The sequence below is a fragment of the Anopheles arabiensis genome, chromosome 2, assembly GCF_016920715.1.
Source record: "Anopheles arabiensis isolate DONGOLA chromosome 2, AaraD3, whole genome shotgun sequence".
Taxonomy (NCBI): domain Eukaryota; kingdom Metazoa; phylum Arthropoda; class Insecta; order Diptera; family Culicidae; genus Anopheles; species Anopheles arabiensis.
In genome coordinates, this window is record NC_053517.1 from 90,975,044 (window position 1) to 90,996,192 (window position 21,149).

General features: G+C 43.1%; 1 protein-coding gene across 6 annotated transcripts in view; it reads left to right on the forward strand.

Annotated features, from left to right (window-relative positions):
• Positions 1 to 21,149, forward strand: part of LOC120908426 (semaphorin-2A-like) — a 292,853-nt gene that overhangs the window by 237,858 nt on the left and 33,846 nt on the right. For all 6 annotated transcript variants that reach the window (XM_040319401.1, XM_040319398.1, XM_040319397.1 and 3 more), the window contains 2 exons: positions 13,617 to 13,724; positions 21,141 to 21,149. The exon at positions 21,141 to 21,149 is cut by the window's right edge and continues 129 nt beyond it. In XM_040319401.1, coding sequence (XP_040175335.1) covers positions 13,617 to 13,724; positions 21,141 to 21,149 — 117 coding nt within the window. The remainder of the gene's footprint in view (positions 1 to 13,616; positions 13,725 to 21,140) is intronic.

Below are 21,149 nucleotides of genomic sequence, written 5' to 3' on the forward strand. Positions count from 1 at the left end.
GGAAGCCTAATTTTGGCTTCGGCACATCATCCAACTCCTGTGGGCGATGCCACAGGGGCCGGCGCATTGTGCCGGCACAAAAAAATCTTTGATAAACTTGCCTATTGCTCCGCATCGTGTGTTTGGTTGTATGTGTGTGTGTACGACTCTATGTGTGGATTCTTGCCAAACTCCTCTCTCTCATCTGTGCTGCAAGCCGATTAGCTACGGCAGTCGTGACGGCAAGAAGTTAATTATGAAATTTTTCAATTTATTCTCCTCGAAGTGGTTTTCGTACGCACGTCCTCACATGATGAAAACAGCTCGTCCCATGCAGATAAATTGGTAAAAGATAAAAGAACATCACCGCACAGAGCAAATACTTCAGCTCAAGAGGTTTATGAAAGATGGTTTGCCTATTGCAGGGTGGTCCATTTTGTTTGGCAACGGTGGTTGGCAAAACAAAACAGGCAATAAAATTAAGCGGCAGTGTCTTGTGGGTGAACCCATACATGCCCATCGTGCCGAAAAGTTTTGCTCCTCAATTCCGTACAATTTACGAACTAATTTGCGCATCGTTGGCACAGCCATACGAACAACTGCCGGTGAAGTGCTTACGGTAGCGTGTTAGCGGCTGTCTAATGAAGGAAGGCCGTGTGTTTTTGATATTTTGAACTCAGGGCACAATAGACTCCGAGAAGCATCTGACCACAAAATTCTCTCTTTCTCGCTGCGGAAATGGTATGAGAAATTGGCCGCTCACATGAAAATGATTGCTTTTTTTGTTGGTGATGTACGGTTTCTGGAATTGTTTTGATTAATTAAGCGAAAGGAAAGATTAATTTTGTAAAGTTTCTGCTTCATTAGCGATGGCAGCAAAACTTTTTGCTAAGCTACGGAAAAGTTATTGAACGTTAACATACGATTCACAATGTTCGATAACATTCTTCATACTCGTTAATTGTTTACCACCAGACTTCTAAAGACACTGTGAAGAATCCCTAAATATGTTAATGATTTATAAATTTTGGGATTTTAAACATTTGCCATCCAACAAAGATTTTTATCCTGTATGAAAAGACATAACATAAAACGCCTTAAGTTATGCAATTGGGTATAAAAACAAGCATTTTAAGCTCAAATGATGAAATACGAGATAAGATGGAACTAAATTTAAAATGCTTAGAACAAAAATCTTCTTCTTTATATGTATTTTGATATACAAGGCGAAACACAATAGCCACTTCACCTTTCTTATTTTAGACAAGTGGTCGAAAGCCGAAGGCAACAACTCTTTAAAATCAAAGCTGTTAAATTATCGTACAAATCTCTCGTTCTGCTCTCGCCGAAAACCTTCAGCAATCCAAAATTCAAGGACGAACGAATTCTATGGCAACACTTCAGACGGCTCACTCCACTCACTTGAGCAGACTAGCAACTCTAGCACCTGTCACTTAACTGCAAGACGATAAAAATCTTACCACGCTAAGGCAGTAACAACCAGGTGCCGGTGGCCATTCTTTTCGTCTGCCGTGCCACTCAGTTACTGTGCGCAATGAATCGTAATAATTACTGTCTCTGTAAAGCATCTCGAAGGTTTACTTCAGAATGTACAAAAAAAAACCATTTCAATAAATGACCCCCCTCAGTTCGGACTCCCGTTTGACGGAACGTGCTCTTTCGCTAAAACAAACCCTTACGGTGAAGCAAAAACGCAAAGTAGAAGCAATATTGTTAAGGAATTTGAAAGATACGAAGCGAACGACGGGCACGCCTGCCTCTGTCTCTGTGTGTAGAGAAGCAAACGTCTTCGTCTTTGTCCGCTCGGCGCGGTTCGCGCGGTCCTTGCAAGCGGGCGAGCCAGATGCAAAGCCTTAATCGATTGTCTGCCCTGCTCGGATCTGTCTCTGTGGGGCCATCGCAAATGTCACTGCTGCATTTGCATAATCTTCCCGAACAGCCAGGCCACCCTTTTTATCCTTAATCGTGCCCAGTTCCATGAGCTCTGGAGCACCGTGCGCAACAAAGCCGAACGGGTGGGAAGATTTATAAACCGGCGGTAAGGTCACGGTGAGTTCGTGACTCCTCGAGTCTAGCTCAAGTTTGCTTCTAAAGAACGCTTCGGATGCGCCACCCTTGACTGATGCTACGCCGGATGTCACCTTAGTGATTTTCAGTTCTCCGTTCATCGATTCGCCGTTTGTTCTAGAATTTCAGGGATAGCTGTTTCGATCCGCTGCGCCGTGGACGTGAAACAACATGTGATATTACAAATTTCAGCTTTTGAGCATCTTGGCTGCAATCGTAAGCAGTGGAGCAGTGAGCAAACCAGCATCCTCATCATCATCCTTTGTCCGAGGGGACGGTTGCTCGGGAATCGGTTTACTCTGCAGCCTGTTTGTTTTAAGTTTCAACCGAACGAATCAATGCAATGCTCGAAGAAAAACAAAAAAAAAACATCCAGCAATTCGTTCCTTTTTATCCCATCGGTGCTCCCCATGGCCGTCGGGATGGTATGATTCATCCCGAGAAGAACGGATAAATCCCATCGGTAAATCTCGGAGCCAAAATTGACGTTTGACGGCACTCTCCTTGAAACGCAAACGATTTGACGTACAATGTGATAGTCCGCCGATTGTGTGGATGCCACCCGAAGACGTGTTTGTTCGTGTAGGGCACACATCCTATGGAGCATGGAGTTTTTTTTTTGGCTTACGGGAGAAGGTTTGGCTATTCATGGTTACGTTTCACCCGATGTAAGATAAAACCGTGGGAGCGACCTTCTTAATCTTAGGTCATTTTTTTACTCGCTTTGTAACCGTAATCTTCTACTTTTTTCTTGTAATCGAGCATATGTGTGACGTGCACTTTTCCGATAGCTTATGATTGACTTTTGCCATTCAGAGTCAGCCAGCACGCGACGCCATACGTTTTCCAGCGGGAACATCTACGACGCAGCAGCGATCCGGATTGTTTAACTCGAGGGATTTGCTGCTGTGATAACAATCCTTCGTTTTCTTCCCCCAGCTGCTGCTGAATCACCTTCCAGCAAAAGGTGGGAGATTGTCTTTCAATCGATTTCTCCCCCCGCGGATTCAGAGAAAAGCGTTCGATCGATCTTATTTTCCCTTGCACTTATGCATGCACACAGGAGACAGGTCTCATGTCAAGAAAATGTGTGGCGCTACGGTACCGATGGACTAGGGCGCGTTTGGAAAATTGATGCACGTACTCCTCAAGTGCATTACTCTCGATCACCGGGCGAATAAAAAGGCGAATCCCTTGTCAAGCGGGGAACGATGCACGAGACGTACGTTTCGCTTTACGTCGGTTGCCTTTTTTGTACATAATTGACAGTGGAACGTGTATGGATAGACTGGTTACTGGAGGACATTGCAAGGCATTGTTTTGCATTGTAAGAAAAACTATGACAGAATTTAAAACGATAAAGAAAAAACTCTTTTCACATAATAGTTTCATTCTGTGAACTCGATAAATTATCTAAATTATGAAATTCGAATACTTACGCGAAATCTAAAGCCATTCCATAGTCTCGTAAACCTAATTTTTAAAAATTCATAGCACATTATTCATTCTAAACAAGTGCACACGAGCCTCGGTCCAGTCGATATAATGATAGGAAATGAAGTAATGATCGTATTCCATTACTCCCTCCTATATTTTTTTCTATAATAAACACACATGCACACAATCATATTCGTGCTTAGAATGAGGCACTGTGTTAAGGGGAAGGTTTTCTTAATATCATACTTTTAAAAAGACATTAAGCCGCTACAACTTTCCCGCCACTACGAAACGAGCGTATCGGTAAACACTTCATGACCTCGGTGGTGGGTCACTCACCCCTTCCCGAGTGCAACAGCTTTGCATTTCCCAGACACTGGAAAAAAACGGAATCGCCAGCAGACAGCAGACAAAAAGGGGTGGTAGAATGGGGAATGCAATATCTTTAAATATGCTTGGCCTTGGTGGAAGGTGGAAAACAAGACGGGTAGTTTACTTTCGGTCTGCTCTCTTTCTTTTTTCAACATTACCATTACGATGTGCTAATGCTGCGTTTGCGTGTTTAATTAAGTGTACAGCGAATGGAAAATTGTGGCAATTTTCCGGCGAAGTAGTAAAAACGCTACTGGTCTTGAATGTGGCGAGGAAGGAGCATTGTTTCTATGGTTCGTTGCTATACATAAGTTTTCCTATAATCGATAGGAAAAGTGCAGGATCGATAAGAAGCACATTCACTTGCCCAAGGTTTATAACAAAAGAAAACTTCCAATTTCTTCTGTTTTCTTTCTTATACAAAACACAACAGTGAAACTATGTGAAAAATGTATAATAGTAACAAAAAACGTAAGAACAAAAAAGTAAAAGTACAAAAACTGTGCCGCAAGCAAAACTGCTCTAGTCATAGTCAACCCCATCCTGCTTCCTCCTGTAAATAGTTTTCGGAGGCAGCAAATTATGATGTTGATACTTCTGGCATCCGTCAGGAGCAGTTTTTCCGAGGGCACATCCCCCACAACGGCACAAACTACTTCCTGGTATGCCACGTGCCCATGCCTGCTGCATTCGCCTTTTTCCGCTCGCTAAACTTGCAGCACAGCACAACTTCATTTCACCGTGCCCGTCCGCTACTGTTTCTGTTGATGATGATGATGCGTATTATGTTGTTGTTGCGTGTCCTGAAAAGTTTGCCACTCTTCCCGGGTGCAAAGCGGAAAAAAAACAATGAAAGCCACTCACACCGCCTCGGTGGGCTGAACATGTCAAAAAGTTTCACACAAATTGGCGTAAGCGCGTTCTGCTCTCGGGTGGCAAATTTTCTAACAAACACTTTCCAACCATCGAAGCTGTCAAAAATGTTTGTGTGTGTGTGTGTGTATGTGCGGTGCGGCGACAGAGTGAGTGGTGTGCGGTTTCGTTCACTGGAAGACAGAATCCTGAAACGTTTCCTCCTGTCGATTACAATCAGTGTTGCTCCATACTCGCGCGCGCGTGTGTGTGTAAAAATTCCCATCCTGCGTGAAACTGCTGCCCTTAGCTCTTAACAATTTTTGAATTGAGCTTGTTAAGAATTGTGCATTTCTTGTGCGCAAACTTCAAAACTTGGGTCGTTTTGCTTCCCATTATCGGTTCCACACATGTGGAACACCCTCCGTCTATTGCAGGCGGTGCTCACACTTCACGCCATTTTTTCTCGTGAAATGTGATCAGAAGCGTATTAAAATATTCACCTGACTTTCGAGCGCGGATTTGTTCCGCGTTCGATATTCTGGAAAAAAAATCCAGCCACTTTTTAAATATGGAACAAGAACTTCACTCGAGCAAACAATTTTCCTCCTCGAAATTGTACACCAATTCCTGGAGCGTTGGCGGTGACACGCGAATACCATATTTCGATGCTGTTATGTTCTCGCAGCTGTGAAATATTTCTCGTTTTTTTTTTCTTCTGTGCAAAACGTTCCTTCACTTTTTAGCATGATAAATAATCTCAAAATTCCGACAAAAATGTGTTAGGAAAGAGCATACCTTCGCTAGCATGCGCGTAACAGAAAAAAAAACGGTTACCTCTTGCTGGCTACAGTGTGCTGCTACGCTGCTCGCCACTTGTTAACTGTACCAGCGTCGACTGGAAGCGACAAACACACATCAGCAGGAAAAGTTTAATAACCATCATAAACAGTTGATGCATGCAGTTGTCGTGCTCCCCCGGCTTGGTCGTATGTGTATATTTACGGCAGCAGTAGTCGCACCGAGTTTCCAATTTCCGGAAGCAATAACTCAACCAATTCACAGATATGAGTTGCTGTGTTTACATTTTGCCTTTTTTTGTTGTTGTTGTTGTTTCGCTATGCTCTCTGTCGTTGCATACTGGCGCTGCTTCGTTTTGCTGGCCGCGCGAGGTGTGCATAAATCGCACCAAAAAGTGGATCAATGTTGAATTTGCAAGAGTGATTTTTTACCCAATCCATAACACTCTTGCGCGAACATTGCAGGACACAGATGACGACGATGTTTGTGTGTGTTTGTGCGGTCAGAGGATTTACTATGTTTGAGAATTTACATGAACTTCTGTACTCCGAACAGCACTGATTGTGTGTAGCATGACGATCGGCAATAGCTGTGTGAACATATTGATTTTTTTTTATATACGTATGCAGCTTCAGATACGTGTTCGAATGCAACAATTTAAAACGAATATTCTGTTCATGTAAAAACCGTTTAGATTTATTTTAGTTATTTTACGTTTCAGTGTTGCAAATTGTGATACAGAACAACATTTATCTGGCATTATTGATAAGGTGTAAACAAAATTTCTCTGACTGCAAAAACGTAAATAAGTTCATCTATGAACATAAGTCACATTATGTTTAGACACTGCGATAGGACTTGCAAAATAATATTAAAAAAAACGCTGCCTACTCGGAAGGCTCCCATGTTGATTAAGAGATTCATAAGATTAGCTTTGCCAATGCTTGTATGTTGATTGGATATTTAAAAAAGACATCAAGTAAAGGGATCTATTTGAAACTGTGGAACATAAACTAGGCTCTATCAGCTTGATTGGTGTTTGTTTTGTTGAAATTTAACTGCACTATTGTGTGAAGTGTGTGCATAGTGAAGTTTTTAAGGATTCCAGTAAAGGAAATAGAATTAAAACAAATAGGTGCAATATTGTTAACACTTTACAGTATCATCGTTTGGCTACAAAAAAACGTACGATATTTTTGTCTTCCTGATGGAAAATAATTTACATTTGTCCAACCGTTTCGGTTTCACTACGGCCAAGCTTTAGCCTCACCCTGCGAGCAACTTTCCTTCATTTCCAACTCTATTAGGCGTACCTTTACCGTAGGAGAAATAAAGCCGCCAAACTCCATAACCACGGCGGCTGAAAAGCATATTTGAAGGATTGGCAAAACTTGTCCATTCTGATGACGGACCTGGCTCACCCGACCCGGGTTGCGTTTGTGGTGTTGCGAACTTTCACACATTGGAAGGGCTTGGCTCGGGCTAACCCCATGAAGCTGAAGCTTCCAAACAACGGTCGTAGCGATCAATACAACAGTTCTGGCGGCGATGCGGGTGTGTAAGTGAGTGTACGTCCAGCCGTATGTTTGTCGTGCAAAGTACGGTCGAAAGCGTAATAGCAGCTTTTGCGATCGAAATAATTGGGAAACGAATTAATCCATTAGTGCTGTTTCATGTTTGCTTCGAGGGTTACCGTTTGTGGGTTCCTTCCCTTTTTTTGTTTGCTGTTGTTACTTTACCATTTGTTGTTGCTCAGTGCTTTGGGAATCGAACACACACACACACACACACAAAAAAAATGCGGTTCCATTTGTGACGAACGTAACCTTTCCTTGATTATAGTAATGGAGCTGTGTAGCTATTTTCAGAAACTTTGTACACAAAAATTTCCATCGTCATTGTTGCACGGGCTGTTGAATAAAACATGAACTTTGTAAAAGGAATTGCTCAACTCTGTTCGAGGTAGAAGCGTTCGTTCGTTCAGCAACTGTAGCAATCAGCATGGAAAAAATAGTTACGAATTCAAACCATTTCACCTTTAAGCGTTTTTACCCACGAAAGATGAACAAATGAGAGCAACAGTTTTGAATAGAAATGTTAATTAAAGTATGTTTTAGTTCATCAAGTAAAACCAAAAAAAAAAAACAAATCGGACCAATTCGTTGATAAAACCAAGAAGAGGGCAATCACGGTGTGCTCAGCATGTGATGAAAACGGCCCGACCAAGGCCCCAGAAACTGGGACGCGCCGTGATTTATCGTATGTAATAATCGTACCACAGTATCAGAAAGAAAGATAACTTTCGCTCGATCTGCCTGTTGAAGGCGAGTGGTCAGACACACACACACACACACCTTGGAAAACGACGACTTCTCTCTGGCCAACGATCTAGCCAACGGGGTGCAACAATTCACCTCCAACCGTTGCGGCACCTGTGTGCTTCTCACGTACCTCTCCCATATGCTGCTGGGACCGACGTTTACGTCCGCCCAAAAGTACTCGCTACTCCGTCGGTGCACCGCAGGAGCAACTGTTTCCAGGCAAAAAATGATCACTTCACGGTGCCACGGACTCTTCTACGCTCGATTGGGAAGCGGTGGCCACAATAACCACCGAAGACACGTTTGGAAATATATAAACAATCTGATAAATGATGGAAATAAATTTGAGCAGCGGTATTTTTTATTAGTTTTTCGCTGGAGGAGGGAACCGGCGGGAGGGGGTTCCTCGCAGGCCAATGTGTCGATCGCCGTGTGCATGTGCTTGGCCCCGGAGCTTTATTGATTGGTTGTGTGAAGCACACCGGCGGGGGCACACTGATTGCATTTCGCAGGGCAACTATCAGAAAGTTTTATTGGTTCCGAGCTAGCAACAATTGAAGTTTATACAAAGGTATCGGCATGGGGATAGATTGCCGAAATGAAACAGTTTGGGAAAATTATTGGGGTTTGATGAGTTTGTGGGTGTGTTATATTACTATTATTATTATCGTAAGAGGAATATTTAATTTCTTGTTTCGTATGGAAAGTTTATGACTGCGTATGAAAAGTTTTTTCTTTATATGGTTTTCGGAGAGTGATATTCAACTGAATTCCTTCATTTGAATCTTCCTGATTCTAATAATATCCTAGCTTATGACATTCATAACTTACAAGAACTCTATTCCATTAACCAACAAAAACATCATAATAGTGTGATTCAAACAACATATTCGTGGGATCTGCTGAACTTTTCACAGTAATGTAAACTAAGCCTTCCTATGTTCCCATTCATTTACTAGTTGTAAGCTTGACGATGTCATCATTCTCAAATATCCGAAGGAAAGCTAGACAAAGAGCTTGAAATCGAAGCAATGATGCTACCCATGCTCCCTCATTTGCTTCCCCTGCCCAACGATATGCGCTGCTTGCATTGCAACGGGGACACAAACATCCGGGCTGGAGCGTTGGACCTGGATCGACTTTGCGCGCCATTGCGCATCACACATCAATCACTCCCTCACTCGTTTGCTGCGACTTCTTGACTGCCACTCGTGTGCGACTTGTTGGCGCTTTTAGGGCGGCTTCGTTCTTCGCTCGCTGGTTTCCCTTGATCCATTTAGCTTTCCTTTGATGATTATGACAACAATCGTTCGAAGGAGAAAGAGAAAATCACAGCCACCGTTCCCTTTACACCCGGACACACCTCTTGTATCTTGTACCAGGATGTGTTCCTATTGCTACGATCTACGCTGGGAATACGAAAAGAAAAGCTGATGCAGAGGAAAAACGGAAACAAGTATCACTCTTCCACTTTGCCTGCAGGCATTTGTTCGTCCTTTCTTCGAATCGGTTTCCTCTTACCCACGCAAAAGAACTGCCCCACTGGGCCCGGGGGTGGGGAAACTCCTCCACCAGCCTTCCTCCAGTGTTAGTGACAGTTATTAGCTTCATTCTGATTTTTATGATTATTGGTTTAATGGATCTCTGGCCACTGGCTGCCACGCCCGCCGCACCGCCGTGTCCACCGAACTTGAAAGGAAAATCAAAGCAAAACCATCCCCGGCGGATGGGTGGGTGTGGGCGGTATGCTGCGGACGTAAAAGAATTATGAGCATGAGCGACAAAAGAAACGAGACGATGCGATGCGCGCGCCCTGGGGGAGAAATTCGTCTTCGGCAAAGCGAAGGACGGTTTGTAAATTGATCCACTAGTTTTCCAGTGGTGCCGGACTAACCCTCCTCCTGTGATCCGCCCCGTCGGCGCGTCCTGTTTGACTAATAGATTTACTGTGATTTTTATTGAATCTTCCCCCGGCTGGACGCGTATGATTAAAAGGGCACGTTTTAGCAGCCAAACGGGAACGATGGAGAAAGGAAACAATGAGGAGAGCTGCTCTTACTCCGCTTTGTTGTTTTCCTGTGTTGTGATAGCGAAAGCCAACGCGGAGGGATAGGAATAGTGTATGTGTGAGTCATGTTGAGACGTTACCGCCTCCCGAGAGGATAGTTAATGGTATTTATCTTAACCAACTAATCATTCCCTTGTGCAAGCAGTGGAGTGGGGAAATACATACAACTCGTGATTCGCAAATATGAGTGAATGTGATTAAGAATGTACTTTTCGCATGTTTGATTAGGTTAGCTGCGCAGGAAGCTGCTTATCTTATTAAAGCTTATATCCAGTGAGTGAGTAAATTACCGAAAATGGGGGCCTTCACGATTCTAGTTAGTTTTTTGTATGAAGTTTGACAGTTGGAGGCTGAAATCATGTAAACAATCCAAACAAAACCACACAAAAAACTAGGCTGCGATTTTCAGCCTAGAAAATTTTAGCCTAAAAGCTAGAATTAGATTCGAGTACCTGCACGAAAACACGGGTTTGTTTACATTTATCCCAAGGTGCATTAAAGAAATCAGGTGATCGAATCTGGAATCAAAGTGTATGTAGTCCAGGTGATCTCATAGCATTTTTTATAACCAATTTTGAACATCACTTTTTGACAGAACGAGTGAAAACTTTTGCTCTCACGAGCTATCTGGAGGCTTGATGAATACTCGTAACACTCTTACAATCTTCATTCAGAAGCAGAAGCGATAAAAATCAGCCTTCTAAATTCATACACCTTGGGATAAGTCCACCTGTATATTATACTCACTTAGATAGCTGCTCGAAGACTGCTATACAATGGAAACAGCTGACAGGCTGAAATTTCAGCCTACGAGCTTCAAACGGAAAGGGCCCCAATAACAGAATCTTTCTTGCTGCAAGATAAGAGAAAACACGTTCCCCCTTTCGTCTAAACTATGGATTTTATAGTGCATCCATAATTTATTTTATATATTCAAAGACTTTAAAGAAAACAAAAACTTATTCTTGCGCTAACTAACATCAGTGCTTAATTTTATCTAACACGATTATTTGTTTTTAGTTTTTTTAATTGGTTTCAATGCGTGCAGCAATTGAAAACACATTTGTAGGAAAATTTGTTTGCAATGAAGTTTATTTTATTTTTTTTCAATTAAATCATGCACAAAAATGTTTTCCGAGTCAATTTCTAACGTCTACAACATTTTTCATTGTTTGCGACATGTATTTCAACAGCTGTCAAATGATGTATTTGCATCACAATATTGTTTCAGTTCTTTCACATGATTTTCCACACGACTCAAGCTGTATTGAGGTAAATGGTTATTTGTGTTGTGTTAGTCATGTGTAAGAACTGAAATTTCATTATGATGCAAACACACCATTTGGACAGCTGTCGAAAAACATCTTGTATGAGGTAAATAATGATGCGCACATTCGAAGGTGACTTGTAAAACACTGTAAATCAAACATTTAAAACCTCCATTGGTCCATTGTATGAGATCAAGTCATAAAGAATTTGTTAGCATGTTTTTCTTATAAAACAAGCAACTCTTTATTAGGTCGCTAAGTTTGCAACGGATGGTTTAAAAATTCATTCTTGAGTATTGCTTGCTGTGCCCTTCAGTAAATGCTTACCAAATTCACAGCATGACCTGGGAAACTCCTCCTACAAGCAAAGTAAAGAACACACTTACACACTTGAATGCCCGTACAATTAAAGTTATCTTCTTAAGAACGCGTCCCCCAGAGAGGAATTATTTGTTCGAAAAGTAGTTTGCTCAGCAACTCCTTTACTTCAGTGAGTCCTGCCACCGACTCCCACAACCTTCACGAAGCAATGCACAATCATATGTGTGTGTGTCTGCAAACCTGGGGTGCACTCTCTATGTCTCTTTCTCTCAAGTGGCCATTTTCTATTAGGTAAATTGCACATATCAAGTTATTAATTGTTAAAGTTATTACAATAAATTATCGTACAATCTTCTGCCCTGCCTCTGGTTGGAGTTTCTCGGCTACCGAAACTTGCCAAGCGCGCGTGTGTGCAGCTGCGTAAATTTATGGCGTGCAAGAGCGTGTGTGAGAGCGCTTGCCTGCATCTCGCTTCGCTGTGTCGCTGGTGTGCATATGTGACAGTCTCGCGTACCGTCCTTTGCTGATGGATCTTTGCGACACACTCAAACACACACACACAAACACACACACACACACACACACACACACACACACACACACACACACACACACACACACACACACACACACACACACACACACACACACACACACACACACACCGATGCTGTGGAAGAAAGATCCACTGCCCCACAGAGGTCCCTTATGGGCCACACTAGTCTAGCGCCCATCGTCTTGGGAAGGCCATTATTACCACTGAGTCGCGGTGAACTGGGAGGGGAGATGCAGCAACGGGTGGCAGCAAGTGCATCGAAGGAAATGGTTGACTGGAAACTTCTCCTTCATTGCGATAGGGTGCCATAAATTCCAACGTCAATATTCATAATTCTCTTCCGCATTCTCGCCAAGTCCAGGGGCGAATGTAAATCGTAACTTGCGCGGTGAGTTACCTGAAGCAGCAGGACGATTCCAACCCCGCTAGAGGAGGAAGCGGGTCACGACGCACGAGTGGTGGGGGGGGGGTTACTGTGTGGCAAGATGCACAATGCCACACAAAAGCAGGCTGGGCTGTCACTGGCTGGAAGTGATTTGGTGCCATGTGCAGAGCGAGCGCGCGTCGGGTTTTGCAATGCGGCCCTCCGGCCAGGTGGGTTCAGCTATTAGATGCGAACCGCATGATTTCCCGCCCCTTTGACGGCACATTGCTGAAGGAGGAGGGAGGTGCGTTCTACCATCATATCTGCCGCACACCTTTCACTCACCCTGCGTCGGCCAGAAACAAAAGGGTTGGAATTTATTGAAGTTATTAGAGAAAGTATAATTTATATTTATCGTACTTTCCTCATGGGAAACGCATATGGTGCACGTGACGCAGGGCACACAGACACACACACACCCACGCGTACACACGGACAGATGGTGGATGCCATTTGCCCAAAGTTAAAGAGCTCGTGCAGCAGCAGCAGCAGTACTTTCCGTACCTCTCGCAAAAAGGGGCGGAAAAGAAAGGACAGGAGCATTCTGCTGCGGAAAAACGGGCGTTGTGTAAAGCATTTGCGCTTAGTGTGTTGTTTATTGTTGGAAACTTTCTCTTTGACGGGAAAATTTTCCCCATTTTCCAGCCGCGCGAGTTTGATGGGCGGCGAGTAGGTGCTGCCCCCAGCCCCCTTTCCATCGATGGAAATGACGAGAGTGTGAGTGAGGGGATGCAGTCAATGCGCGCCGCATGCACGAATGAACCGAATGCAGACGACAAAGTTGCAGCTTTACTACCGTTTTTGGGGCGGGGATAAAAATCAATTCGAAGGTATTACCGAGCACCCCGTGTTCCGTGCTGCGCAAATACCTGTCGCTCGCTGTAGCTTCGAGCCCGTTCGTCCGCCCGGTGGACGGTTGCTTAAATAATTGCGGAATGATGTTACTTTGCGCGCTGCAGTTTGGGAAACTCTTCCGCGCCACGTCAAACAGCGATCATTTTCAATTTCACTCCAAATGGATGTAATACTCTCCGGGGGAGGTGGGGTTCTTTTTGCCGGGAGTTTTGTCAAATCAGTACTGATGGTTGTTTACATGTATGTGTGTTTTTCCACTTTTTTCCCCTCCCAGATGTTTGACTGCAAGAACCATATTCGAGTGATTCAGCCCATGGACAGCGGAAATCGGCTGTATATCTGCGGCACGAATGCCCACAACCCGAAGGATCTGGTGATTTATGTAAGTATTACATTTTATTTATTACATTTTTATGGCATTTTCTATTTTTTTATTTATTTTCTTCAACATTTCCCTCATTTTCAACCAACAAAATTAGCAAATATGAATTTTTTCTCGTATCGTTAATTCTGAAGTAATGCTACACAAACTGAACTATTTGTGATTTGTCGTATTCGATCGATTTGAAATTAAATCAATTCTTTCTCGTGTGGTTTTCCCCTTATTTTTTAAATTTTTTTTAATAATTTAAATTTTAAAATAAAATACATTTCCCAGAGTATAAGTATATCCCAAAAACATCAGCAAACAATTAATCTTATTAAACCTAATTGAGAGTAAATTTTAGCCCCAGGAAAAGTATCATTTTTAATAATTATATATGACTCCAATGTTATATGTTCTCTTTCCTGAATAAAAACAAACTGCAAAGATATTTTCTATGTCGGGCAACATTGAACGTGTCCATTTTTATGGCAATTATTATAAATTTTTAATTAAGTTATATTAACCCTTTTCCTTTCCGTGCGGCAATTACCCATCATTTCCATTGGGTTTCCCGATCCGCACCTATCTACAGGTCTCGTCGCACAATATAGCCGTTTAGAAAAGGTCGCGAAAAGAGGATGGTTCGCGCGTTCCGTTCATTAGCGAACAAAAGAAAATCGCTTTGTGTGCAAAAGTGTCCCCAACCTAGTCCTAACACCCTTCCTTGCTTTCCCAAACTCATCCATTTGCACTCGGGAAAAGCTAACCTGGACCAGCAGTATCACACCGCCATTCGCCCCATGTGTCCCATACCGGTAAAACGATGGAGATGGGTTGTGGCGAGTCAAAAATCAAGCCATTTTTTCCGTTTTCTCATGCACCCAAACAGAGTGTGAACATAAAAGGTGGAAAGTCCTTCCTTTTTTTTTGCCACTCCGCTCTTTGTGCCACGGCAAATGAGGCCTTTATAGTCAGGGAATGGTGGGGGGTTTTGTGTGTGTGGCCACGGTGCTGACGCTCCTTAATACGCGTCACGCCATCGCCGAGCGCAAGCACCGCAATGCAATTTAGGGTGCAGAACTGGCGGAAGGTTTTAATGGGAGGTAGTTAAAACTGTGTGCACCACCTGCGAGATTTAAGGATGAGTGTGGTACGATGCTCGCAGTGGACGTTTGCGAAGCACGGGCGATGGAGTGAGTGAGGGAGCGTAAAAGCGACAGATGAGAGATGTCGTGGTCATTGTGGCTGCGGCTTGTACGGCGGGCGTGTGTTGGCCGCCCTTTAAAGCATCATAATATCCTCTTAAGGCATAATCCGTTGCAATAAAAATTAACGCTTGGCCTGCTCCCAGCCGCTGCTTGCGTCCGGCGCATCGCCACTTGTTCCCTTGCGGGCAGCAACCCTCACACCCGCCGAGGGACGAATGAACGGACCTCATTTGTTGAGCATCATAATGTTATTGTTTCCCAGGGCCGTTCCGACGACCGCTCGCCCCGGCTGGATTTATTTAGCCTGCCGCTTTGCTGGGGATTAAAACACGAACAGTGGAAAGGTGTTATTCCTATTAAAACATGACCAACAACCCTGGCGCTCCCTGGCGCTCGCATAATGTTGTTTGCAAATTGGCAGATACAGCAGGGCTGATGACACCTGCGCGTGCTTCAATGTGTTTTCTTCGCCCTTAATATGATCCCTTCCCTTATGTTGGAAGGTTGCCATGGGCCGGTGGTGCCCCATTATGCTGGCGAAGGAACGAAACTTTAAATCCATGCCCGCACAGTGCCTTTGCCGCTCCTTTGGAGTTGCGGAAACCTGTTTAACTTTTAGGGCAGCGCTTCCGAGATCGATAGAATAGCGCACATTCTTCCCACGGAGCGTGCCGAGATTATTATTTAATAATGGCAAACTCAGCCTATTCGGTGCCTAATGTAAGGTGACTCTTTAAGACAGACCCTGTGCCGAGCTCGTTTGTGAGCCTCTAACGCAGCACTAGACAGATGATTATGGCGTTTGGCATTTCCTTAATGAAATCGACCTCAAACTTGACGCTCCAACCGCTGGCAACCGGCCGCTTGCAGAGGTGTTTGCGCTGCTTGTGTGTGTATGTGTGTGTGTATTTTTACGGCCACCGGCGTAGTTTGCTAAATGTCGTTTACATTAAATTAAATTACAAAATTTAACTCATCAAAGGATCGTTGTTTTCGCTGACAGTGAACAGCGCAGGCAGGTTGCTTTCTTGCCGTCGCCCAAAGAGCGGCTTGCTGAAAGAGGACCTCTCTGCCGTGCTGCAAAGACACCACTATAAACCGTTAACGCCTCGAAGTGTCAACATCCATCAAAGATTATAGGCTCATTAAACCGGCAGCCTACCCCAGCAACGTCTTTGTCACCGTACCGCTGGAATTGCCTTTATTTCTTCCATTTTCTTGCTTGCCGCCCGCCGTAGATGATGTCAATCGCGCGCATCATTTTGGAGTTAAAGATACACGTGGTGTGCGCGGTAGCTTAGGCGCTGTTTGAAGTAAGATTATTTAAAAGTCGTAAACGGCTAGACCAAAACTTTTAGCGTCAAATGTAATTTCCGTGTAGTGTGTGTGTGTTCCGACGTTTTGTTACGGAAGCCATAGGGTGGAATACGTTTCTGTCGCCTTTATTTCCTTGCTGACGCTGATGCTAATCGGCTTTAAAAGTAATTTTTTTCTTTTCTTAAGAGGCTCTTTAAGAGCCCACGAAATAGTGTGTGCAGCTTCCTGCAGTTGAGAGGTCCTACGTTCATTACGTTGTGGACTGTTCAGGCTACGGCTGATAATAATTGACGGGTGTAATGCTGCTGGCAGGCTCGTAAAAGAACAAAACTAATTAAAGGACGCGAATGGAGGAGCGTCTTAGAGAGCATAGAGCTTATCATGTTTGTATGCTATTGCTATTATAATAGTTATATATGACACTTTAAATAAATCAAATGATGCTCTTACTTGTCATTTTAATTGTAAAGATTTGTCAAATTATTCAAATAAATCGTCTTTTATCATCAAAATCTGTACAAGTCTGTCAAGAGTGCTACACATGGTATATTCTAAATCACAAAAAGAGAACAGCCCAGTCACAATGTCTCATTTAAACAAACAAATATTTGCTGGTCCTCCATTGTTTGACGAATTATTTGCTAAAATCTGTTGCACCTCCCACTTTAAAGTCACGTAGAAAATGAACCAATTTTTATCTCAATCTCACCGCCCCTAGTATCAAACCAGCAATGAACATTTCCGACTTTTCACGTCGGAAACCGTATCCCCTATCATCTCCTCCTCACCGGGCGAATTTTGGCACCTTGCTTACAACAACATTATCGCATTCTTACAGTCGATTGCATTCGTAATAGATTTTCAAAACCGGGAACGCATTTTCATTTCTTCTTTCCGTGCTTGAATCGAATGCGAAGGGGTGAGCAGGACGACGTTATGCTGATCGGGGCGCATTTTGCTTCCCAACCACAGTTTTCATTGGAAGGATAGCCTGAATTGCAAAACTCCTCATCGTACGGTGCCAGGAATACGAAAATAATAAGGCCTTATACCGCGTGGGTGCAGCAAACGTACGCCGTTAGGAAAACTCAATCAAGTGGAAAACTTTGTGCGCACTTGACAATACTTATCCACCGGGGTGGAGGGAAAGCAGGATATATACAATTGTTTCCACTGCGGCTCATGCCCCGCAATGAGTATGACTTTTTTTTTGTTTCTGTTCATACAATCCCTATCATACGCGCGCTGTGATGGGGAAGGTTTCAATGGAAGAGTTTCGCTGCAAAAAGTGGTGTGCCCTTATCCGTTCGGATGAAACTTTGAGCTACCCGGGGCGGGAAAGGATTGAGTGACGCTGCTGTAGCCCGAGAGCGGTTCAAATGTAATGGAGCGAGAATAATTAATCGATCGTTGAAGCTGTCTTTAATTACCATCGTGGGGTTCCATTTTGTTGACACGATGGGGATCATTAAATGCAAACGGCGTTAGTGGAATGTGCTGCTAATCTTTGGGTGGCTCTCTGGTGTTTTGATGGCAGTTGCTTTATTGGTGACGAGCCAGCATAATGAAGAATAAACGAGCTGTTTCCTTGCTCGGGTAAAAATCATTTAACTTAATTTCTATAGAAATGTTTTGCTGCATTTCAGTAAACAATTAACTAATTTATTGTACTCCATCATCATGGGCTTAGAAATTGTATAAAAATCATTTCCAAAATCCTGTTATACTTTGAAGCTATTCAATCTCCTCTCATAAGCTCAATTCATGCAAAAGTTTCTTCGAATGTGGCTCTAGAAGTGTTTATTTATAGCTCAATCAATACCATTAAATAGTTTTGCTAACAAAAATCATTTCAACAGAATAATCACTACGGTGGTAGTTTGCTTTTCTTCGACAGCCAATAGCATATGGCTCGCGTTTACATTGATTGATGAATTTGATGAAATTCCTACCTTTTCTTAGCTTTCATCAATTTTAAAAACCGCACCAATAACCCTGCCGTATGTCATCCGTCTGACAACAAGATTGTTATAAATCTTGATCCAATCTGTTCATCGTTCTCGAACTCCTCTACCAGCTGGCAACGTTCAGGTTTGTCCTGTATGACAGAAGTCACTGGAAGAAAAACATTCCTTTAGACAGCCGCATGGAAGACTGACAGTCTGCAGTGTCTGTATTCGACGTGGTGAATCTTTCACAGTGCAGTTTTTAATTTATCACTCGGTTTGTTTCCTCCACTCTATGCTATGCTCTATGTCTCTAGCGATACGCACTGCACTGCATGATTCGTTCGCGGATTCAAGCGTCCTGTGAGAAAGATTGGGTTGGTTGTTGTGTAGAAGACAAATGTATTGCTCTTACTATAGATTTTGCTTCAATTTTTATCTTAATATTTTTTGTGATGCTGGCTTAAATAAACACTAACTATTCATTATTAAGCATCACAAATCGTTTAAGCCACATGCACACAAACCTCAAACTCTCCTTTTTTGATGGTCTCTCGAGGCGTGTGAATTTATGATACGTTCAATATTATTCATGATATTCGTAAATAAAATACCCCCTTTCTACTCTTTGTATTGTTTTCAAATAGCTTTTCAATTTTGATTGCGGCTACACTTTTTGAAAGCTCTACGCATTTTGCTATCTTTTCGCTTTTGTCGCGCCGTTTTTTTTTTATTTTTTTTTTTTGTAACAAAAATCACCCATCAAATGATAAAGGAGCCCATTCTCTGATGCACACCCGACACGTGCGAATCAAAACATTTGCAAAACAAACTATAATCATTCGCCTCTGATTAGTAATAGCACAAACAACAGCAGCATCCAATCGTCGCACTCAGTGACAAACAAAAAACATCCAATCGTCGCACTCAGTTTTAGAACGCACATCACAGCAAAAACGGGATGATATTTTAACAGCATTTATGCGTTATTGTTTCCAGTTTGGGTACGATTCATCAATGGGGATGGAAATGAAGGCATTGACGCGCTTTCGCTACACCCTTGCAACTTTCGATTCGGGAATGTTTGGAAAGCAATAAAAAAAAGCCTAACACTTTCCCATAAAGCACCGCCAATTTTGTGCTTTTGGCTTTCGGTATTGGCAAAAGGTAGCGGAATACACACATACTCGGGGTAGTGGTGCGATGTGTTGCCTTTATTTCGTCGTGTGTTTATTTGCCCAGTCTAAAGTTTCCCGGGTGAGCTTTGTTTGAAATTCCATCTAATATTTATACCACCGGGGAAAACCGACCCGGGCACATCAAATCCGCCTAGTTTATCGGCCCTCTTTTACCGCCATTTCTACTAGCTTTTTGTTCCTATTTTCCTATGCAAAAGCCATCCAGGAAAATAGGCAGCCTTTATGGAAGCTTTCACACCGTCTTTCTCCTCATCCATGATTTCTCTATGTGTGTTTCCTTTCAGCAATTGGAGTTTGCAGAATTTCCACCAAAAATGGTCAACACCAAAATCCTACACGTACACCCTTTGCCGGGTTTCGGGTGAAGGGTGTTCATTTGGCGACTCGTACGCGCGGCCCACTTGTGGCCAAAAGCGGCAGAACACAATGGAATGTCGCTTGCTCACTTTGGCAGCTAGAGTGGAGGCTTCCCAACCAAGGTTTTGGTTTGTTTTCATTCATTTATCCGGTTGTCATTTTTACCCATTCATCGCGCTACAACTGTACTCAGCCTATTGATCAACTTTTCCGGCTCTTTTTACTAGATTTTATGCTTTCTTTTTGTTGGACGTCGCTCAGGAAAAAAATCCAGCTTTTTTGTTTCTATTCCGTGCAGATCGTGTTTGATCAGGAGCGGGCTTTGTTTCGTTTTGTTTCCATTCGCCTTTGTCTCATTCCATTGGTTTCCAATACACTCTATCATCACATGACATCAGTTTTACTATCTATCTCTCTCTCTCTCGCTCTGTCGTAAATCATTTCTGCACTAGGCATGTTGGCTGCTATGTAATCAATACATATTCGATTGAAAAATGAAATTCCTAGTCCTCCTGCAGTGTCGGAGCTGGGGCGATGGGAAGCTACCCAAACTCACCCCCGGTGTGGCAGTGTGTTCCGAGTAATGAGTGTGTACGGTATGGTAGAATTTTGCATTTGATTTTTTGTGCGGCCTTTGTACTTTCATCGAGAGTTTTCGAAAGAGAGAAAAAAAAACTGTTAAAAAATAGCAATCCACTATTGACAACAATGATGACGACAAACGGGAAAGTTTTGTCCGGGTTTTCTTTTTTTACCGTTTTCCGCCGCATAATCCTCACCCGTTGTACGAAGGGGCAGCGCGTAAAATTGATCACTCGTTGAGTTTTTGTTGAAAAAATTATAAACCAGCAACCAACTGGGTGGGCTCTTTCCTCGCTCTCCCTCTCTCTCTCTCTCTTTTGGTATGTATTTTATGCAGGGCAGAACAAAACGGGGTGGTGGATGAAGCGTCGTTCCAACCCGGTTTGGCTCGATTTTGCCAGTGTTCAGTGATGGTGACTGTATTTTGGCTCCTCCTTTTCGTTTATTCCCATACCTTCCCTTAATCATCCGGTCACTACCATATTTTTAGTCACTGTTTAGTGTCCCCACTGCTTTCACCGCGAACCGCTCGGAAGGGGACATGTTCGGCCCGGGTAAAACCAAAACAAAAAAAAACGGGCAATCGGTTTATTGAAGCTTTCTTCATTTGGGCGTAAAATAGCGATGGTTTGCCGCTGGTAGTGTGTTTGGTTTTGTTTTGTTTTTCCTCACTGAACGAAAATTCCATCCCGGGGAAGCGGGTTTATTTTGTGCCGTCCATTCTTTGGGAAGTTATTTTCAAACATTTTCCCCCTTTGAAGTGTATATTGAATAACGTTTATTTTTATTCTTCTCTCGTTTCTCTCTTTTTTCGTACTACAGTCAAATCTA